The 23,226-nt window shown below is 36.9% G+C and overlaps 1 protein-coding gene across 14 annotated transcripts in view; it reads right to left on the bottom strand.

Annotated features, from left to right (window-relative positions):
* Nucleotides 1-23,226, bottom strand: part of PLS3 (plastin 3) — a 73,635-nt gene that overhangs the window by 7,815 nt on the left and 42,594 nt on the right. For 7 of the 14 annotated variants that reach the window (XM_070604130.1, XM_070604131.1, XM_070604126.1 and 4 more), the window contains 10 exons: nt 16,560-16,723; nt 10,916-11,045; nt 10,277-10,409; nt 8,378-8,459; nt 7,442-7,607; nt 6,086-6,228; nt 3,925-3,951; nt 3,553-3,648; nt 1,486-1,681; nt 164-242 (listed from right to left, as the gene is read on the bottom strand). In XM_070604130.1, coding sequence (XP_070460231.1) covers nt 164-242; nt 1,486-1,681; nt 3,553-3,648; nt 3,925-3,951; nt 6,086-6,228; nt 7,442-7,607; nt 8,378-8,459; nt 10,277-10,409; nt 10,916-11,045; nt 16,560-16,723 — 1,216 coding nt within the window. The remainder of the gene's footprint in view (nt 1-163; nt 243-1,485; nt 1,682-3,552; nt 3,649-3,924; nt 3,952-6,085; nt 6,229-7,441; nt 7,608-8,377; nt 8,460-10,276; nt 10,410-10,915; nt 11,046-16,559; nt 16,724-23,226) is intronic. The other 7 variants (XM_008541507.2, XM_008541510.2, XM_070604133.1 and 4 more) reach the window with 1 other exon arrangement.

The raw sequence follows: 23,226 nt of genomic DNA, 5'->3' as shown, positions 1-23,226 counted from the left end.
CTTTTATGTATTCGGAAAATGATAATGGAAGTCACCACTCAACATTTTCCAACATAAATAATCACTACAAACTAACATTTAGAAAATGTTTAGAGCTGTAATTAATTGTGCAGCATCCATTCCTGAGGTTCCTACTGTTTACAATAGCAGGAGGAAGGCTTACGCATAGAGATGGTTCACATGGGGGTTAACACCCAGAGAGTTCATCCAGTTACGGAAGGTTCTTTCTTCACGAGTTTCTCCTATTAAGAATAATCACAAAATTTGCATATTCATTAAACACCTTGCATATGTGCACATAATATCAACCCATATGTAAGATTATTTTATTTCCTCTGTACAGATCTCGACGTTTCCACCATATGAATCTCAAGGATTCTAAATACATTCTCTCTAGATACATGCTTATCTTTTTAATTTCTTGAATTTATTTTCAAGAACGCAACCTTATAACCATTTAAGCAATTTAGAGGCTTATGAACCTCTTACAGTCTCCTTCCCTCTCTAATCCTTCTTCAATTATCTCCCAAAATTCCCATACCTCAAAAGTAACTGCTGTTATCAGTTTAGTTTATATTTTAAAAATCTGCTATGGTCACATGAACCTCTATACTAATATTAATTTATGTCTTCTGTCTATCCTTTTTTTTTTTGCTGAGGAAGATTCACCCTGAGCTAACATCCGTGCCAATCTTCCTTTATTCTTTAGTATGTGGGCGGCCAGCACAGCATGGCCACTAGCAGAGTGGTGTAGGTCTGTGCCTGGGAACCGAACCCAGGCTGCTGAGGTGGAGCACGCTGTACTTAACCACTAGGCCACTGGGGCTGGCCCTCTTTTCATCTTTAAATGCTAAGCTACACACGAATAGTCCTTTTGCATGCCTATATTACAGCAACAAATTACTTGAAACTTCAGAAGCATAAAATTTAAGGACTTTATAGTAATGCCAGTGGATATTCAACAAACTATTATTTACATTTGTTAATTTTTAAATACCATACTTCATGCATATATAATCTGGAAAAGGTAGTCTCCGCCTTTCCCACACTTAAACAAATAGTTACTATACACTATTTTATTTTTTGAGTAGGTAAGTGGGAAAGGAACTGGGGCTAGTTCCAGTTAGTCTGACTGTGGACAAGTGAAACATAAATACAGTATATTTATAGGTCAAATTTTATGCATATCTGCATTTTTCTGGTGTGAGGTTTAAAAAGTGATCTAATTCTAAAATATTAAGATAAAACATTGGTTTACTAAGTGGCCTTAAATTAAGTGACCCCAGACTACTTTACTTGAAAAGTTCTCCTGTATCATCCCTTTCTATCAGCTGCCACTTTTTCCTCAGCCCTTGGGGGTACTTTTAGCAGATACCTGCTCAGGGAAAGTGGATGAGGAAACTCACTAAATCAAGGAAATCTTCACTGCTTATGTATTTCTACCCTGTAGTCCCACACCTTAGAATTTGAGGAATCTTTCGTTACCTTCTAACAGAGTCCAGTCAATATCCTGGTTCTCTGGCTTAGTTAGTGCCGGGTATTTATTAAACAGGTTAGCCACGAAGGCTAAGTTCAGTTTGGGGTTTCCACTGACAACATCAGCAGGGGTAACAAACTGTCTGCAACCTAATTTGTCTGCTTGTTGAAGCATACTTTCAGCTCTCTTCAAATCATCTGTTTCCTGTTGAAGTAAAATAAGAAGACATTTTTTAAAAAGCCATACTAAATATATAGAAATGTTGCTCTACAATGATAGGCTGGATCTACAATTCCGCTTTCTCTTACCCAACATAGGATACTTATTATAAAATTGTTTTGAATGCAAAAAAAATTTTTTAAGTTGGTTGTGCTGGATATGCAGTACCTTGAAAATACCCTAGATGGCGCCAGATCATATAACTAAGGACAGAACACATTTAACTCAAGGCATTATATCTCTCACGCCAAAACGCATCAAGAAAAAAGGTAAAACTCTTCACATTTTTAAATTAGGCCCCAAAAAAGGTGTAAGGCTGAAAAATATGAAGGAATTATGAGAAAAAAATTTAAAAATAATACTAAGTATAGCAGGTTCCAATAATTTAATTACAGGTTTAAATTGCATATTTCAAATTGTAGTTTTTCTCTTCAACTATTTTTTTGTTTTATTTTACTTAACTTTTCCATCCACGAAGTAAAGGTGTCCATTTCTGTAAAGAATACTTACTTTCAACTAATTCCTATGACTCCTAACTTGCTACCTTCTTCCCCATTCTTTTTTTCCTGGAAAGATTCACGCTGATCTCTCGATTGACATAGGGTTTGGTGAAGAATTTGTTATAGATCCAATGATTTCAGACCGATGTAAAAAATAGTTTCTAAGGAGCCCGCCATTCCCACCTCCTAATGCTAAAAGTAAAAACCTGGAGCTGCAGGAGGAGCAACTGCTTGTGGATTTTCCGTTTGCAGCAACCTACTCCTGGAAATGGCCAAAGCAGTGCTCTTGGCAGTTACTACTGACGTCTCCACCCCAGTATGCCCCAGGGCAAAAGTAGAACTTCTGGAAAACAGTGTCATGTGAAAAAGGTTTTATAATTGGGGGGAAAAGAAAAGAGATAAAGGAAATTTGAGAAATGCTATAAACCAATGCTGCTCTGAATGTATAATTTGACAGTCTTAACTCTGTCTTTAATGTGTGATGCTATCTTTAACTAGTTTTTTAATCTCCGGTGAGGTGCCTTGATTGTACAGGACTCCAGAACAATGTGTGTTTATTGTTACCCTTCATTGTTAACCTCATCTGTATCAAGGGTAACCTGAGCAGGTGAGTTTCATATTTAACATACAGACAAAAATATAAGCACACCAGTCAGTTACAAACTCAGTTCTGGTAAGGGCAGTGTAAACAGTTTAGCCAGTGTTATCCACTCAATCCTACTGCACGATAGGCTGGGAATGTGGATTTTTAAAATTAGTAGAATGCATTCCATATCTAATGGGTACAAGGAACCACAGGATCCTAGAAACTTGAGACTAAATAATCTAGGCCAACTCCTTACTTTATGAATGAGCAAAGTGAGATCCAATCTTGGGAGGAACTTGTCCAAAGTGACTGAACAAATGAGTGACGTAACCAGGGAACATGGTCCATGACAGCGATTCCCCAAAGTGGATTTCAGGGGTCAGGAATTTGTAAACATATTCACACTACTCTTAACACAGGAATATGCCAGACACAGATATGAATATGCAATTATTAAATCTATCACTGTGATTACAATCCGAATACTTGGAAAAGGTTAGTCTCTTGTGCTTATTTCCCCACAATTACTTTGAATATTTTATGCCATCCATATAAACCAATGCCACCATAATTATGGAACTCACCAATGAACTATCAACTAAATCAAAGCTAGTCTTTCTGCCTCTGAATTACACCTACGGCAGTAAGTTTTATAATAATATTTAAAATTGCCAACACCACTACATGCAATTATAAAGATTCTTGTTTTTATAAGAAATTGACAATAATTTTGTAAGGCTGTAGAATTCAAAAGAAACACCTATACTTACATTGAAACCCGACATGTTAATATCTATCCGTGGTTCACCTTCCTTTTGTCCTTTCGGTGCAATTTGATTGAGAAGATGGAAATAGGCTTTGGAATCCTACAAATGAATTGAAAATGTCAGTGAGATCACATTTACAAAGAATGAATGTATCCTATTGTCCCATGTTTGGAAGGATATTTGCATTGGATTTTGTGAGAATAGATGGCACAAATCTCTTGTCTTCTAATATAATAGATCTTTTCCCCAGAAAAGTCCATCTCTCTGGCTTTATGTCTGTCTTGAATATAGATGGACCAAACTTTGTCATGACTTTACAATTTTATTGAAGTCATCAACAGAATAACGCTAGTAAACACATAACTAGTTCTGTACCTTCACTGAATTACTGAAGTCAAAAAGCTTGGTACATAACACAAGCAAGAAAAAAAAGTAGGAGAGCAGAAATCCAGGAAGCATAGGGAAAGAGAAAATAAACAGGTTACATCATTACAAAGCACAATATATACCATAACCTGTGGAGAAGAGATTAGCTGGATTAAAGATTATTTAATTGTAAATTTAAATGACAAAAATGTTTAAACGAGTAACACTTGAGTTGGTGAAATAACATTTAACCCTTTATGATCTGAACACATTTATCCAAATACGCTTCTCTTTTTGTTTTAAGCTATGGTACTCTTTCATCACTTGAACACTTGGAATCTCAATACCTAGAACAAAGTGGCATTGCTCATATCAGGGGTGGGCTGGCAGGACACTCCACAGAACACAACTTGAAAACCATTGTACCAGTGCAAATGCTTAATATGGGTCTTCGATTCACATGTCAAGTAAAATTCTGCCTCTCTGGAATACGAGAGGACAGGAACTGGAGTCAAGATTCCTTCATCCTGCTATATCCAAAGGCCACCTTCCCAGCTATTATAGTTTTCTATTACTGAGCCTTGACAGTCCGGACAGTCTATAAAGGAATGATTCTCATAGTAAACTCCACAGAATATGTGCATCCTCACCCCCAGGGAAGTTGTTCAATATGCAGATGAGTGGATCCGACTCCAGACCTACCAAATAGGAATCTCCAGGAGCTGCCCAGAAAGTTGCATCTTACACGAGCTACCCAAGTTGAGTTTGATACACTTGCCATAAATGATTCTAAGGGGGAAAATCAGGTGAGTGAAAGCCATTTCAGACCAATTCGTAAAAAGCAAACCCAGATCCTACCCTTAGTGGGCATGGGATTTACCCCTCAGGAACAGTGCATTACAGTTGTGAAAGTGCTTTCACGTAAACAGTTACCCACTAAAGGCACATAAACAACTCACAATCTAACAGAAAAACAGGTGAAGAGCAGACCCAGCAGTCTGTATTTACTACCGGGAAAAGGGCTTTACAGGTGAAAATTAGAACTTGAACACAGATAAATTGGAAGTTCCTTTTCACATTACCAAGCAATACTTTGCTTCTTAAAAATATTCAAAGCAGGCTTCATTTTTAAATAAGATTTCCTTTTGTACATTTCAAATATGGCTTAGACACAATATCCATTTACGAATAGTTTTCAGGAACTCATCTAATGCATAAGGCCAATATGCCTGGCTAGTCATGTGTAAGTTAAAAGAAGGGATGGGGCCAGTTGGTCTTATAATTTGGGGGCTATCCTTAATTTTCACTGATGAAATCAGGAGCGCAACTATCCCATTACTTCCTCTCACCACTAAACAAATTGATATGATCACAATTGTCATAGCCCTCTTGGGTCAGGGACAGCTGGTGAAGATCCCCGCGTTTGTGCCCTGTGTTCCAACATCCGGATTGGAGAGAGTCGAGTCAGTTAATGAGAGCCCCACCATATCTGCTAGGGTAATTTCGGCCCTCTCTCCCTGAGGGGCCAAAGGCAACATGCGGTAAATAACTGTCACCAATGTCTTCCGCCCTTGCTGGTTTTTCCCTACTGCTCATGGAGAGCAGTGAGGGCCAAAATTCCATTCAACACAAGAAATCTTTGCGGGTCTTTTATGCGCCAGGTGTCGTGTTAGAGGCGGGCTTTAAGAGGAGGGCACTGGGCCAGGGGCTGAGGAAGGAGGCATATACATCCGTAAGAGCTATCACTATCCTCAAGAACTCAACATCTGAAGGAGGCAGCGCACCACAGGAAAGGAGTCAAACAAGAAAGGGAAAGGGGAATCTTGAGGCCCGTTCTCTCTCTTCTAGGTCTTTACTAACAGGTACACCTAGGACTAAGAAAGGCAGTTAGGAATAGAATAGTCATGGCTCATCCTTTCATACTCCATGTTCAACAGTAGGCAAACATAAAATGTTAAGACCATAATATATTTACCCTTTTCCACTAAATGAAAGCTAGTCCTTGTACTAGGGCTGTTTACTGGTCTCCACCTCTCTACTGAAATCTATCATCAGAGCCAAGAGGCAACAAGACTTGGCGATTACTGGTAGGATTTCCCTCTGTTATGGTGGGATGAAATCTCCCAAGTCATTATATGCCCCCAAAGTGTTAATGGTTCTTTGCAGTTACCTTGATGTCAGCACTAAAGTTGTTGATTTTTTGCCACCCCGAGTTTTCCAAATGAAAGTTTGCCCATCGAAGCAGAAGCTCTTCTGGAGACAATTTCATAAGCTCCTCCAAAGTCTCGCCATCTCGAAGTAAAGCAGCCAAGGCTGTAAGAAAAAAACCCCCACAACCAACATATTGTATGATAATGGTCAATTACAAGTTCATTCAGTCTTTTGACATTCTGTTAAGTATCGAGGTGCAAAAAAATTGTATGACTAGAAAACTAGTGCAAAAATCAAGTAGTTCTTGATTTTCAGGTACTCATAGTCTAATAAAAAAGATAAACAGGGGCTGGCCCAGTGGCATAGTGGTTAACTTTGTGTGCTCTGCTTTGGTGGTCCAGGGTTTGTGGGTTTGGATCCTGGGCATGGACCTACACACTGCTCATCAAGCCATGCTGTGACAGTGTCCCACATACAAAATAGAGGAAAACTGGCACAGATATTAGCTCAGGAACAGTCTTCCTCACCAATATATATATATGTGTATATGTGTGTGTGTGTGTGTGTGTATAGGTACTTTTGAGTAGATTAAAAGTGTAAGTGCAATAAAGTCTTGAAAGTGCAAAAGTATTATCATGGATAAAAGTGAAAAATAAGACTGTTGACAAGACACTCTGGGACCTTGAAAATACTGAGAACCCCAAATATATATTCTTCCCCCAAAGCAAATGAAGATTACAATGGTGATTTATGAAACAAAATATAAATATTTGGAGTAGTGCTTAATATTTTAAACTTTATCTGGAGAGGATAACGTAGCCCTTCCTAAGACCCCATGTCAATTGTATTGCACATGCGTATGCTCATATATTCTATGAATCCATATGCGATGTGACACAAAAACCTATGCTGTAAGAAGGATGATGCTTCTGCTGGTTCAGGAAATAGGAGGCCATCAAGGGCAGGTTAGAATATTTTTGAAGAGGTCTAAATCCATGAGAGAATATGAAAAGTATTAAAAATAATAGGAGCTGGTGCACAGTGGTAGAGCTGAGGGTGGTGATGGGGTGGGGCTGTGTGGGCAGAGCAGAAAAGAATAAATATCACGTTTGGAGACCTTGGGGAAGTTCCCCAAACTCACTGTGCTTTTCTGTCTTTATTGTAAAATGAATTCTAAAGTGCCAGACAAATGTTAATTACTACTAGAGAAGAAAGTTATAATTAGGCTGTTTTCCTGAATAACACTATATAGCATTACCTTTGGTTAATTCTAGTTACCATCTAATCACCTCAATTAAGTGAAAGCATGACAGTCTCCATGACTAGAAAAAATAACCAATAAACAACTTCCAAAATAGTGACTGTGTTCCATTACCTTCATTCCTGCTTAATTCAATGTCAGCAAACAAACCGATCTTAATGATCTGCCAGAGCAGTCCCAAAACCAGGTGAGGTTTCCCAGCCCGCAAATCCTCTGCACCAATGTTCACAACGTGACATCCAATGGCAGAAGCAGAGTTCAGTGCCAAGTTCAAGTTTTCCTGCAAGACAGCCAATTTAAACACTTGCTTCTTGACCTTTCCATTTTGTAGGAGTCTACTTCTCCCCTCACTGAAAACAACACTCAATGAGGAAATTAATACCTCGTATTAATTTTGTATGATCCAGAGAAAACAAACACCAGATTTTGGTGTTAAAAGCATAGCTCAAACAAATCTCAGGCTTATTGCTTTTGTCTTTTCCAGAATTCCACGGGAAGTTAACTTGGTATTTTCATTTGATCCCTTTTGAAATACACTGACACTAAAGGAAAAGGCCGAGTGACTGGAATAAGTACATCCATGTGAGTTGTGTTGTATTTCTGAAAATGCCTCGATGAGTCTGTTGCATACTCCTGAAAGAGTTCTAGAAGTTCTCAATCTCCACATCCCAAGAGGTGCTCTTGCCTGAGGGAATTTTGCTAATAGTGTAATACTCACTTGATGGAAAAGAAAAACGCTCCTTTCCTTAAGTATGCTAACTAATTAAGAGCTTAAAGATTTTTGCTTATTTCTGCATGTTTGTACACAATATGTAAGGAAAAGAATCCAGAGGGTTAGACCTGGATTTGAACTTCAGTTCTAACATTAACCTCAAGCAAGCTCGAAAACTTGAGTCCCAGCTCTCTTCTTTGTAAAATCTGAATAATAATCCTAAACTCAGAGTTGTTATAAGAAATAAATGAGAAGATACGAAGTGCAGAGCCTATGGTCTATATAATAGGTCCTCAAACAGTAGTTTCATGGAAGAGGGAAGGGAGAACAACGCATACTTGAATGATGAAGGGTGTAAGTTTCTTCTTGTTGATTGCTCTTTCATCAATTGTATCAGGAACTGAAAGGTTGATCATTTTACTGAAACACAAATTAAAGAATGAATTGGTTTACTTTTAAAAAGTCTGTAAATATTCACAAATATTTTAAGTCTTATTATAAACATGTCTCTCATGTAATCTGAAAAAATAAACGCAATATGACTTTTATCATGTTGATCACAAAAAACTATACATATGAAAAATGCAAATTTTAAAAAAAGGCCAAAATATTTACAGTAGTAGGGTATTCCTGAGTTGGGGATTGGGGAATATTTGCTCATTTTAATTTTTTGGTATTTTCCACATTATTTTATAAGAATGAGTAACTGGGATATTGAGAAAAACTTTATTGAATAAGTGTTAAAAAGATAAAATCCCACAATAAAATTGTGTCTTTTCTAGATTATATAATTCAGAACTTAAAATTACCATCTATCCACAAAGAGGTAAAATTAGTTGAGCAGGAGATTCTTCATTCACCAAATATCTGAGTGCCTAAATGATGAGCTAGGGGCTGTATTTGGTGCTGATAATACAGTGGTGAGAGAAAGAAAGGTTACACAAACTAGACTAGAATCTGTGACTTATTAAGGAAGAATCTTATTTGGTGAAATTTGGAGTTAGCTCTAACATTTTAGATGTTTATAATGCTCCTTCAAACTTATTCTGCATAGGGAAAACCATGCTTCTTTCTTTGCAAAATATAAATATTAAATAAATAGTACTATATGATAATCTCTTTCTATCAAAACACATGGGGAATTATTTCTTTAGTGCTTATAAATGGACAAAATAGGAGATATCTTGCATTTTTAACATCAGCTTTTCAAACAACCAAAATGACCTTATTGTAAAAAACCAGATTTTATATATTGTACACTGTCATCTGAAATCTATCTATTTCACTGTTCTAAGCACTCTAAATGTAGCCACTTGTGCTCGCAATAGCCCTGGGAGGTAAGTACAATAATATGGGGATCATAATAGATGGAAACTGACAGGCAAAGGGGCTGAATAGCTTGATTACAGTTACACAGCTACTGAGTGGCAGACCCTGAATATGAACCCAGGCAGACTGACTATGGAGCATGCTCTTAACCACTGAGCTACATTGCCTTAATAAAAAGGTGCAAAAACGGACAAAGTGTTGATAATCTTCTATCATTTCTGCCAAGATGCTGTTGGCTCTAGGGAAGCAGCAGTGACAAATGCATTTTTCAGAAATAAGCAATTGGAGAGTGAGAACTGAAGAGTAGTTTCTTTTTTTCTTTTGGAAGCTATGGTACTTTAGAATAAAGAGATACTGACACACTTAAGTTCAACAAAGTTATAATGCTCTGCCTGCTTAGTGATGAGATGAAATTGAAAGCAGAGAGCTTCCCTACAAAGAGGTCCTCAGTCTAAATGACTGAGTTTTAGATTCTTTTTTTGTGTGTGTGAGGAAGATTGGCCCTGAGCTAACATCTGTTGCCAATCTTCCTCTTTTTGCTTGAGGAAGGTTGTTGCTGAGCTAACATCTGTGCCAATCTTCCTCTATTTTATATGTGGGATGCCACCACAGTGTGGCTTAACCAGCAGTGCTAGGTGTGCACCCGGGATCTGAACCTGTGAACCCTGGGCCTCCGAAGCAGAATGCCCGAACTTAACCACTATGCCATGGGGCCGGCCCCTAGATTCATATTTTGATAGTGGCTTCACAGACAGACCTAGAGATGAAATGAAATGAGCAGAACCTAGACAATTTTCATTTCTAATTATTTCCCGAAGTGAAGCTGTCAAGCACCCAGAAACAAATATGTCAATTACGTGGAAGACTATTTTCAGCAATCTGGACATAACAATAAGCCAATATCTTACCAAAGCACAATTCCATCACCAACAGCTTTGAACAGGTCATCAGTATTTGGGTTCATTGGTATAACATGTCTGCAATCAGGATCATTTTCCAAGGCTTTGTTTATCCAGTTAACAAAAGCATATTTTTCTTCCTCTAAAATTACGTTGAATAACAAGAAATCAGTTCATCCTCTAGGTTAAATATTTGACTCCAAAGCCTAAAATAGTTGTACAGTTGTGCTGACTATTAATATGTCACAAACATATGGTTATTCTCTTTGGAAACCCAGACACTTGAATGCAACACAGTGGCTATTAGGAATTACAAAGTTAACAAAAAGAATAGAGCAGGGTTAACTGAGCCTTAGAGGAGTTACAAAATTCTTTAAGAATTATATTTATATTACCATAGAACTCTACTGTAATAAAGCCTATCATTGCACATACTGTATCATGTTTTTTGCAAGCTAACAAAGCCATACAATAAAGACTTATAATGCCTTTATGGCAAGTATTAGTCCCAAGTCCAAATACAGGTCACAAAAGACATCTACTGTATTCTTGATAAGGAGGCAATGTTTTTCTAGAGCCCCATGGTGGCACTGGAGCATGCACTCTACTTAGGTCATTGTGTTAACCTAATGCACGTAAAACGATTACCTGAGTAAGAATGCTGGGTTCCTTCACTGGACAGCTCTGACGTTCCTCCCAGAGCACAAATCCCTTCTTTCCTGTTGATCGCTTTGCGAAAGGTTTTGGCAATATCACTGCTTTTTACCTCTTGGAAAATCTATTAATTAAAATATGTTGTTGATTCACCATTAATTTTAAATCAAGCACAATAAGCATATTTATCTTCTTTATACTCTGATCACCTACATTTTCCTCCATAGGTGATGAGTGTTAAGAGATATGGAAAGCTGGGCTTGAGTTTTCAAAATGCTAAACAAATACTACAATACTGCTCTTGAAAAGGAAGCGTCAGAAAGTCAATTGCACACACTTGTCAAAAACATTAAGTGCCACATGCATTGAACTCGCTTTAAGCCAAAAGCTAGCGTGGGTCAAAGGCATAGGTACAACTGTAAGGCTTGGTGCTTTTCCTGGAGAGAAAAAGCTGAAGCATCCCCTTTCTTTAATCACAATTCTTAGTGTGAAGAAAGATGAAAACCTATGACTCAATCAAAATAACTAGTTTTTGGTACAGTGGGGTAGCTCTGTAAGAGTGTGCTCAGTCAAAATGTATAGAATAATGTGCAAAAATGTGTTAAGTTGGCAGCAACAGATGACTATTGTCATCTGGACAGAAACGAGGCTGTCCAGTGATTGTCTTGTTTGAGCATTTACGAAGTCCAGCTTCTCTTCACAATAAGGAACATGGCTAACGAAATTAACTTGTACTTTCTAATTGTACAAGAGCAGGGTGTAACAAAGCAAAGTTCACACGCTACACTCTAACCACTTGGTTGAATGAATGGACATTCTAAAGGACTGTCTGTATATTCCTTAAATACTGGAACTTACCTAACTCCAAATTTGTTCCTGATCTACCAATGTGCAGGGCTAAATTAGCCACTGCCAGTAAAACAAGAGCAAGATGTACCATCTTCATAAATATTTCTTTAAAAGATGTTTAGAACTCATAAGTGGACTTAGCGAAAGAAATTTATGACCCTAACGCAAAAGTTGCTGAACAAATAGAAAATAGGTCAAAGGCCTTTGGCATTATTGACAAGTACATACACACACACATTTCAGGAGGTACAGCCTATGTGTAAGTTCAGAGAACAGGGTCAAAATATCTAGCGGTTCAGGGTGAATCCGTGAGAGCAGGCACGAGTAGAAGCTGAAATTCAGCCCATGCTCCACTACCCAAGCCTTGTGTCTTGTACAAGACTGTGTCAGGCAGAAAGCAGGAGTGCCTTTTTATACTTAGTCTTTCCAGGATGGCATTTTTTAAATAATTAATCCACCCAGAGACAGTGACTTTTTCTAACTGCTAAAAGGGTTGCTGTAGGTGTTGTCAGCGGTCCCATCACAAAGTCATCTTTTCTTGTTATGTTTCTTAAATATTGACTTTCCTTGGACTCATAAACCTAATTTTATTTAGGAAAATAGTAAACAGTAAGTTTTACAAAAATCAAGCTTACTCAGTTTCCATAGCTGTGGTTTCATGCTATACCTGTAAGTTCAGAGGTAGAATTTTAGAATGGATGTGTGTGTGTCTAGGTCTGTATATGGATGTAGACACACATACATACTGACTACTGTAAATACTGCATACAACCAAGGAAATCACTCTTCCTCCTTTTAGGCCATTATACTGACTCTTGTTAAGTAGCAATAGTATGGAGCTGACTCATGCACTCTGGTTAACCTTCAAATTATTAAAGTTACTTTTACTTACACTCTGATTTTTTTAGTCCAAGTTTAATTTCACTTAATTTACCTTAACTTTCAAGCCAAGATTACACAACAAAATATTTATCCGGGAACGTGGTGATCTTAACTGTGATGCATTTTGCTCCCAGAGCTCCCCCTGTGATAACTGCATATCTGCTCAGCGAAAAAATAGTATTCACTATTCTACCTCATTCTTCATTTGGTAAAACATTGTCTAGTAAATTACAATCTAAATGTGTGAATTTCCTCAAGACTGACATACCATCAATCACTGGAATGACAAAAAATGTCCAAAATGTTACTGGAGTTTCTGCCTCCAAATGACACATGGAAACTTATTTTTCTTATTACGACTACTTTTGCCTCTAAAAATTAAGTTGTTTCCATGATCCCAGTTTCAACTGAAAAATAAATCCAACTTGTATACATCATGGGAAAGAGGAATAATACAAATTATAATAAAAAAAAGAACATCTGCTATATGATATCCTAACGCAATTACTTACACGGCTCTCGTTAAACTCCTGATACTTGGGAATGACATACAAAGTTGCAATTAAATTAATTTTCAACTGTCTCACAGAAGTTACATGACTTTCATTTTCTAAATACTTTTAAATAAATTATTGCAGTCAAGCTCAAATTTTCCGTTTCATAGTATTTTCTTCTGCTCCTTAAATTAAAAAAAGTTAAAAGATAAGAGCTAATTGAAGATCTAATCTATTAAACTGATTCACTAGACAAGAATTTGCATTTTATTTCCTACTTTAGTAAAGAAATTGCTTGAGTGGATGATAAAGCTATTTGAGTATAAGCCTTGGTTTAACAAGAATCTCTGAAATCAGAGATACACAAGGCCAACTACTGTGCTGGAGTCTTCTCAATGAATCTTTTCAAAGCGGCCTGTTGCGGTACTAACGAGCTCACTGGTTCATGCTGTTTTCCCTCCATGAGGAAGGACTTGCTTTATCACGCGTCAACTCCTAGTATACACTGTCCTATACATCTTTTCCAGTCTCTTTTATGGAGTACATATGTTTCTTATTCCTTTTAAAAGTTTCATCACCTTTCTAGCTCAGCACAGGAGTAGTGGCCAAACCAAAGCAACCCAGAGGCATATGACTTGAGAGAAGAAGGAAAGATTTCAGAAAAAATTGCAAAAAAATATTGACTGGCTTCCAGTGTTTGAGGTTTGCTTCCAAAGTAGCAGGTTTGAATTTTTCCTTTTCTTGGAATCCGTTGTAGGCCTAACCTTAGTAATAATAGGAAAAGAACACTACTTTTTAAAAAAATAGAAATAGCTACTCCAACAACTAACACCTATACACTACATAGCGTTTGCTACATAGCTGGCACTGGTCTAAGCATTTTACTTGTATGAAGTTATTTAATCCTATGAGGTCGACACTATTAGTAAAAGTCTTAAAACAGGTCAACAACTTATTACCATTATGCAAGGGCAAGTTTCTCACTGTGAAAATAAGAGTTTATTGCAGACATCTCTGCTGAAAGAAACTGACATACAGTCTTTTCACAGATGCAGAAAAAACCCCTATTATCTTGTAAGTATAAAAATCTAGTAATTTAGTTTTGAAATACTTAGAAGAAACAAAATCAAGGTATTAAATTTAATTTTAATGTTTGAAGTTTACATATAATTTAGGGACTCTTTTCTACCCTATATATATATATTCTTCTCCAAAATTAACGTAAACTGGTTTTGTTTGTAGGCTGGTTTGCAATTAACAGCTCTTAAGCAGCAATTTAAATAAAAAACCAAAACCTAACATGCAAGAACATGTTTATTTTCATTTCCTTATGTTAATATCTGACAGGAATAATGTGCTTCCTCCTTCTCAGGTAACTAAGATCTACCCATATTTTGTACAACAATTTGTAAGATGTTTCACTGATGACAAAGCAGAGGGGAATGGACAGACATTTGTTTAAACGCCCTTCTTTCTCTCGGTACAGTCATGGTGGTATCATTCTGAAACTTCAGGCAGGTTATTTTACTGTCCTTCATATTTCCAGTTTCTTGAATAGAAAGGAGGTAACTAGAAGAAGCAACTAGTCTCCTGTGTAATGTTGGGCAAGTCATTTCTTCCTTTTTCAGGAACCCAGGCTTTTTTTTTTTAATTTGAAAAATGAAGGAGTAGGAACGTATTGATTCCTTCTAATTCTAAAATGTACATTTTAACCTAAAATGTTCTTGTTAATATTTTACTTTTTAAAAAATCCCTGATGATGCTAAATCATGCATGTTCTCTACTTTTTAAGAATATACTAAGATAATCACAACTCTTCACTCAAAAGCCACAAACGGCTGTGCAGAAACTGCAACGTTTCAAAACACACAAAATTAAATATTTCCCTAAGATCATTTTTCTTAATGACACTTTCAGAATTTTATCCTTAACAATACTGGCACACTGCAAATCTTAATGATTTAAGTCTATTCTTTTCACTAGATTAAAAAATTCTGAGCAGTAAATTATATCAAAATGAACCCATCATAGTTAACTGCTGCTCTAAGCTGCTTTAAATTCACAAACATGCAGTTACAAGGGGAGCAAGTTATACATCAGAGGACATGCAAGTACTCATATTGCAAGTCAATTGCAACTTACTATTGAACACAGAATTCAAAACAAAAGGCTTTGGCAATAACTGGAGACAAAAACGGTGGGGAGGAAATCAGTATTTCGAAAGATGACGACAAGAACTATATCATGATAATTATGACACACGTTTGCATTTTTACAACAGTAACTCCCCCCACAAAATGCTATCAGCTAAGTAGACATCATTACTTAGTCAAGTTGCTTCTTGAACTCTTACGGTGTTCTAAAGGAGTTAATTCTAATTGGAGAGAACATATCAGAATTCCACTTGCTATAGTGAGCCGTGTTTACCTACGGGAGTATATGTTATCATTTCAGGTGTCTTGGGCAAAAATAAACCATGGAGAAGGAGGACAGGAGTGCTAGGGACTTTGTGACAAATATTAGGCACTAATTATCTGTTTGTAATATACTTTCAGGAATGCCTAATTAGATCTAGTCAAACTCAGCCTTAAATTAATAATAAATAAAAACAATAAAATCTTAAGGGTGTTCTTAACTGAGGGAAGAGGCCACATCTATTCCTTAACACGTACCTCAAATATTTTGTCAACGAATACTGACTGAAAATGGCGTATGTCTAGAAAATCTAGACCTTGCACACCAGTAGCTAAAAGCAGTCAGCTTCAGTAATGAGCGTCACACACACACACACACACACGCTCCAAGCACTGAGTACAGAACAATAAACGAGGTGCTCGGGGTTCGAAGATTAAATCAGCCCCTAACCTTCAAGAGTATTTGATACTAGAGAAGAAAACAATTTTAAATGCCTCTTCCAATGGACTAAAAAGATATGCTTCTAACTTTTAATTATCAAAATTATCATCCTAGAGAAAATGGTACAGTTAAATACTACTACCATAAGAGTAGCATACATCTTTTTAATCAGAAAGTTCAACTCAGGAAGCTTCCAAGACTGTGAGTCAGGGTGTGTCATTAAAATTTGGGAGCACACCGTTCTCCGAGGGAGACAGAAGGAGCCCTTCAGGATGTCATGTAGCACCTTGAAAACTCTCCTTTTAATGACGCCCCCAAAGGGGACTGCTCAGCTTACACAGTGAGCAATGTGTGCTATTTTTGATTCTTTTTCTCAATTCTTTTCTTAAGATAATCTAAAAAAATTTAGTGGGTAAGATGAGAGAAATAGTATTAGTTATAACAGTACGAATATGATATATTTAGGAACTTAATATGATAGGGCTTATGACTATAAGATCCCACTAGACAAACGAATAATCGTTCCTTGTAATAAGGGTGGATTTTCACATACTTACATAAACAAATTCGTCAAAGCTTATCTTCCCATCTTTATTCCTGTCACCATCCAGCATGAGTTTTTGAATAATTTCTCTCACTTTATATCCCGGTAATGGCATATTAGCTTCCTTGAAAAGCTCATGAAGTTCGTAGTCACAAATGAATCCATTGCTGTTGAGATCTTTGTAAAAAGGTAGAGCAAGCAAAAAAGAAAAAGAAGTTTTAGGAGAAATAAGTTAACCTTTTAGAGTATTTTTCTTCACTTGAGGCTCAGTTCATTAGCTCGCCTAAATAACAACGTTTTCCTTTCTTATTGTTTGGTACCTAAGGTCATTTGAAATGAAAATGCAAATTTTAACTGAAAGAGCATGGTTTTACAACACGTTTCCTGTATTTTAAACAGTGTATGAGTAGCTTTACTTAAAAATAGCATCCCTATTATTAAAAAAAATAGTTGTTTAATAAAATTATTATTAAATCATGAAGCTGACAGGACTTTAAAAAAAATTAATAGATTATACACCAATAAAACACTGCCATGGTATAAAACAATTTCTATTGTGGCTATTTAAGGGTTTTATACCCCTTACTCTTCCATTAGTCCTACAGAATAGTTTATGAATTAATGCTGTTTATATTACAAAGCAAACCTGAAATTAAGCTACCATCTTCAGCCCCAACTTTTTCTTCTAGTTAATGGAAATAAACATTAATCCAAGAAAACCATAGAGTTCATAAAAATAAACGCAGTCTTGAGTAATGCAAATGTTTAACATGACATTTTTGATTGCTACAACTGGGGGTGTGGGGTGGGGAGAGGATGCTCCTGGAATCCAGTGTGTAGACACCAAGGATGCTGCTAAATATCCTACAATGCATATGACCCCCTCTTGCCCTGACTGCAACACCGAATTATGCAGCTCAAATTGTCAATAGTGCTGAAGCTGAGTAACCCCAGGTTATAGTGACAGGTTGGGGAGGGGATGCTAGTGGGGGTGCTATTTCGACAGAATGGTCAAGGGTGGCTACTTTGATGAGGACATATTTGAATGAAGACTTACAGGAGGTAAGGGAGCAAATCATGTGGGTATCTAGGGGAAGAGATTCAGGTAGAGGAAAGAGCAAATGCAAAGTCTGCGATGTGGAAGAGTGTCTGGTGTGTTTTGGGAACAGCAAAGATACAGTATGACTTGAGCAGAGTGAGCACAGGAGAAAATGAGAGATGAGGTCAGGGAGCTGATCATAAAAGCTCTTATAGGCCAAGGAACATACTCTGGCTTTTATTTTGAGTGCAATCTAAGCGTGATTCATATTAGCCAATTTTTGCCAATTATTAAAACACTAAATGAAGTCTTCTACATGAAACCATTTCCCCAATACTCTGAAAGCTGATGAAATTCTATGTCTAGTTTCAACGAAGTATACTTCTGGAGTCAAACAAATTTTCTCAAACATAGATTATTATATTTGAATCCATCAATTAAAATATCTATACTCTTAAAACATCATCCTCAAACTACCCAACACTTCTAAAAATCACTAATATTTCCTTCAGGGTAAAGCATTTAATTCCCCTAGGGTACATCTTCACTTTCTTTGCTTCGAATTTATAAAAGGTCATACGTCAAACTCTTTATTAGAAAATAATCCAGCAACAACATCTGCAGTTGCTAAAAAGAACAAAGTAATCCACATGATGCTGTGGCAGGATTTTAGCAACTTTTGATAAATAAAATTCTTGGATTTAAATATACCTTCTCCCATGCCTATACCAATCTGTTTCTCTCATTTTCTTTAAATTCAGGTTAAAATAAAGCGCTGTACTAAGGAGTAAGCGTGGCATAGTGAAAGATACACAGCATAGGTGAAGCGACACAACAAATGGGAGTAACGTAACAGGATCTCTTTTCATCTTAGCTACTAATTTGCACAATTCACCTCCCCAGGTCTTAGTTTTTTCATCTGTAAAAGGAGTGCTTTGGATCTAATGATCTCCAAGGTCCCTTTTTGGCTCTAACACACTTTGATTGGAAATTCAAGTACACAGGATCTCACAAACCACACACAGACACACTTTTTTTCTTTAAAAAAACTGGAGATATCATAAGACATATTAAAAACAAATATAGAGTAATAACATTCTGATGACTACTACACCTGATTATCTAAATACAATAGTCCTTCAGTTTTATATCTTTATTGAAAGAGGTAGCTTATTCCTTGCAACTATCAAAACGTTGTCCACTTCAGCAATTTCTGATAGAAAGAGATTTTTAAATGTATTCTACTTTTCCCTGACTTCTGAAATGACGTTATCTGAGCATAATTTAATCTGCTTATTTACTCCAGTTTAGACCTAGCATACCTAGTAAAAGGTATTTAATTGTTCTTTTTGTATTCTCAGTGATATACTAGAAGTGGAAGGTAGAGATGTTTAAAAATAAATATTGGAGAACTATAATGAATTCAGAGCTGCATGAAACTGACCAAGGCCCTGAGAGTGTAGTCTATCTGGCAGTTTATTCACGTTAGGCGGAACAGAGGTGCTGGCAATGGGGAGAACTACTACTTGCGTGAACCCTCTCTGAAATAAGCTCTCTTGAGCATTAATTAGAAGTTCACTGATGTGATTAAAAGATGCTAGGAAGTAGCCACCCTAAAATATAACCAACATAAAATAACCACATGCGGAAACTCCATTTTGAAGTAAGAGTAGTAATAACAGATGCTTTTAGTAACTGATAGGAACATTTTAAAGGGGGTTGGAGGAATAAGAACTTGTCATTACACGACAATCTTATTAGTTTGCAAATTTCTGGATAAAGATTCTTCTAAATTTTGTTATCTCCCAGCCCAATATGTAGCACAGTACCTTGCATATAACAAAGCAATGGGAAAAATTATTTTTGTAGAACCAGTGATTCTCAAGTATTAACCAGGAAAAGAATGCTTCATCTACTGAGAATTTTAAAAACAAAATTAAACAAACAACAGTGACAAAAAATACAGAAATAGCACTAAAAGACTGAATAGCAATTCATCAGGAAACCATAACGACAGAAATATCCCTTAAATAACATTCAATCTCATTCCCTTTGTTCTAATCCTGTCCCCACCCAGTAGCCTTCAGATCTGTAATTTGGTTTTCTAAGTGGACACACCCACCAAGGAAGACCCAAGTAGACAACCAGCGATGGCTGTCAGGTCAGGATCTCTCTCTCATTCTAAATCTGGAAACCTGCTTTGGCTTTATTAAGAAATACTGTGTGCATTTGTTTAGCATGAGTCAACCTCTGGAGCAAAGTGAGTACCTACTCTGTGGCAGGTACTGAGCCAGATACTAAAGATACAGAAATTTATCAGACAGAATCCCTGGTTCTTACTTGAAACTGTAGCTTCAAAATCCTTGCTAAAACGTTGAGTCAATTGGAATATGTATCCTATATCTTTCTTGAGATGGGAAAAGAATCATTGCCCACGTCATCCAGTTTTACATATTTTAAGAGTTTTACCTATTCTGTAATTTTTCCACATTTTATCAGCAGATCTAGCTTGTACAACCTCATGTGATCAAAGGCATTCTAGTGTTAGTACTAGTAAATTATAGCAAGCCTTTCTTAGAGCTCCTAAATCATATCTCTTGAAGAAAACAATTTCAATTTCAATAGGAAGGCAGAGGGAGCCTAAAAAGGCGGTTTGCAATTAATTTTACAAAATCTCCCAGCTGGTAAAGTACTTGAAAGACAAAATAGGGTGCAATTATTTTTAAAGAGTTTTATGCTAATTTTATTTCCAGTCCCCAGCCAACACACACACACACACACACACACACACATCCTTAAACAATATCAGAGATCTAAAGTGCTGTGCTTTGGAAGGCCAAAAAACAACATTGCACAATGGCAATTTAGAAAGATTCTATCTCATAAGCAACGTTATTAGCTGGGAGCTCAACATTATGTTTGACGGTGAACTTTTCCTATTCTGAGTTTTGACGTAAACATGAGAATTTCATAATAAACTGACCTAAAAAAACACAGACCTAGATTGAAAACAGTTTTAACAACTGGAAACTAAAATCACAACTTCCTGGCATGATGATGGTTTTTTATTTTCTCATTAAAGCTGCCAATATTCTGGAACCCCTTTCTGGCTCATGTGCCACTTTTTCATTGACTACACATTGGCACGGGGTGGAACAGATTCTGCAGTGCACAGACTCTTCTGTTCCAGCACCACATTTTCAACCACCTGATAAAGTAGATATTATCATACAGCCTGTATTATCTAGAGCACTCTCAATGTTTCCACAAGCACGTCTCAACATTTTGCTTCAGAAAACATGGTCAGTATGGGCAGAGAGTAGCAGGCGGTAGGAGAGAAGAAACTCCACCTACGCACTGAAGAAAGTTCCCGTAGAAAGTAAAGAGCTAAATTTCAATCAAGCGACTATGTGTCCTTATTTTTAAAGAAAAATCACTATACTTGAAAAAATCACTAAGAGGCTCCCAATGCCGCCCCGGAGAGGCCTGTCTTTCATATTGGCTACTGAATTCATCAGAAAGAGACCAACTGTTTGTAACAACAGATTCAGTCTGTCTCTGTGTCTCTCTCTCCCTGATGACACATGTAGGTTCACAGTTGCATTCTGTTTTAAAAGAAACCTCCTTATGCTGTTCTACTAAGTATTATTTTAAATGCTAGTTAACTCTCCCAACACCCTCCCCCCAAGTGATCTTAAAGTAAATAAACTTATTATACAGCCATGTCCCTGCAGAAGTTTGAATCACACCAAGAATGCATATCCTTAAAAGGAAATGTTTTCCCTCCCCTTGCATCCTGTTATTTAAGCTATTTTAAGTACTTGTCTGGAGAAAGCTGAGCCAGAATTCAAGTGGTTTTGATTTTAGCTGCTGTTTTACACTGCCCATGTCCAGGTGGTATGCGGTGCAATCGATCACTTCAAACGCATCTTTTGGGGTGCTACTTTGTGTTATAAATCTGACAGTAAAAACGACTGGGATTTCCTTTGACCTCCAGGTTGTGTGTGTGCGTGTGTTGCTTTAACCATCCTTGAATCTGTTTAAATCTAGCGTCTTTCTTTATAAAGAGGTCGCATGTGTGTGCCCTCATCTGCAACACATATGCAACCTCTTTACTAACCCACTACAGACAGGGCTCATTTGGACTTAAAGAAGAAAACCAACCAAGTGCGGATGCACGTCCTTTCAGAAAAGCGGGGTTTAAAAGTTCCACTCAGTTTAACCAATGTATTCCACAAATTTTTTGCACTAAAAATAATGACAAAAGGAATCTATACATCTAACAGTAATGGATTTACACACACACACGCATGATCTTGAATGCCTATGAAAGCACACGAAATATTGATTTAAAAGACTCAGCCAAAAGACTTGTGCAGAAGAATTTAGATTATATTCCACCCTAAGATCTAAGCAGTAAAGTCAAGCTTTCATTAGGCATTAAAACCTTAGAAAAGGCAGCTGCTAAACATCTCCAGATGCTTAGCTAAACACGGGTTTTGCCTTTCACAGCTTTTACCTTTTGAGGTAGCTCGTTCCAGCAAATATAAGAGGCAGTTTAATGAGACCCAGCTAAGGGTAGAATAGAGGTCGTTACCTAAGAGCTCATCCAAATACCGGATCCCCAAAGGTGGAGGTCAAGTACAGCGAAGGCTGGACAGGTTAAGAGGGCTGAGACCAGGCAATCAAAAATGTCATCTATCAATCCTTTTCCAACTCATAATTTCCAGCAATTTGGCCATCATTTTCCGCTTGTTGCCACTCTCTAGCTTTAAAAATACATACACACCGACACACACGCTCACGAGTGCACACACACACACTTATACTCCTATCCTCCACGCCATTAAAACATGTTTTTCAGGCTACCCCGAGACCTTCATTTGTAATATTCCATCGATAATTAACCAGATGGCACGGTGAAAGAGCACTGGTTAGTTTGTTTATTTTTTCTGTTGCGCTATAGATTTTATTTTTTAAGTCTTAATTAAACCAATATGCCCTGGTACAGTTTCATTGAACACTACAAGTAAATTAAACCACCATCCTTTTTGTGGCATCATCCTGACGTGGTTTTTATATACTAGAGAATATGAAGTAATTTGAAACAACTCAATTTCCTCAGATGAGAAAATCTGGTACAACTATAACACCATAACTAAAAATATTTGGCTTAGTTTGATGGGCGGCCTCAAAGGAATATACCCACACTATTCCTAGTCATTTATGAAACCCCATTATTCTTTCATTTCAAAAGTGCTGAATTCACATTAAAAATAAAAAGCTTAGTAGCAATTGCTTAGGAGAGAAAAAAGTCAGATATAAGCGTTTAGAAGACTAAAGTCAAACTGAAAAGATTTATATTACACGAATTTATCTTTATGCCAGGTAATCATCCAAATGACCCCCAGCTGCCACAACAAGATGAAAGTCTCAAAACGTAGAAGACATTTTCTAGTTGGTAAAATATTTACTTCCTAAGTGTTCTGAAAAGTTTTATTCATTTGTCTTTAGAAAGAACTTATGCAGCATTGCAGCATTTAAATTAAAACAGAAACATTATGAAGTAGGAAAAAATGAGAGCAAAGGCTTCTGCTATCCCAGTGGGAAATACTGGAAACAAATGTTGAGAAAGTTAAAA

The sequence above is a fragment of the Equus przewalskii genome, chromosome X, assembly GCF_037783145.1.
Source record: "Equus przewalskii isolate Varuska chromosome X, EquPr2, whole genome shotgun sequence".
Classification (NCBI taxonomy): Eukaryota; Metazoa; Chordata; class Mammalia; order Perissodactyla; family Equidae; genus Equus; species Equus przewalskii.
Note: the sequence above shows the minus strand (reverse complement) of the source record. Positions and strands in the feature narration are given on the sequence as shown.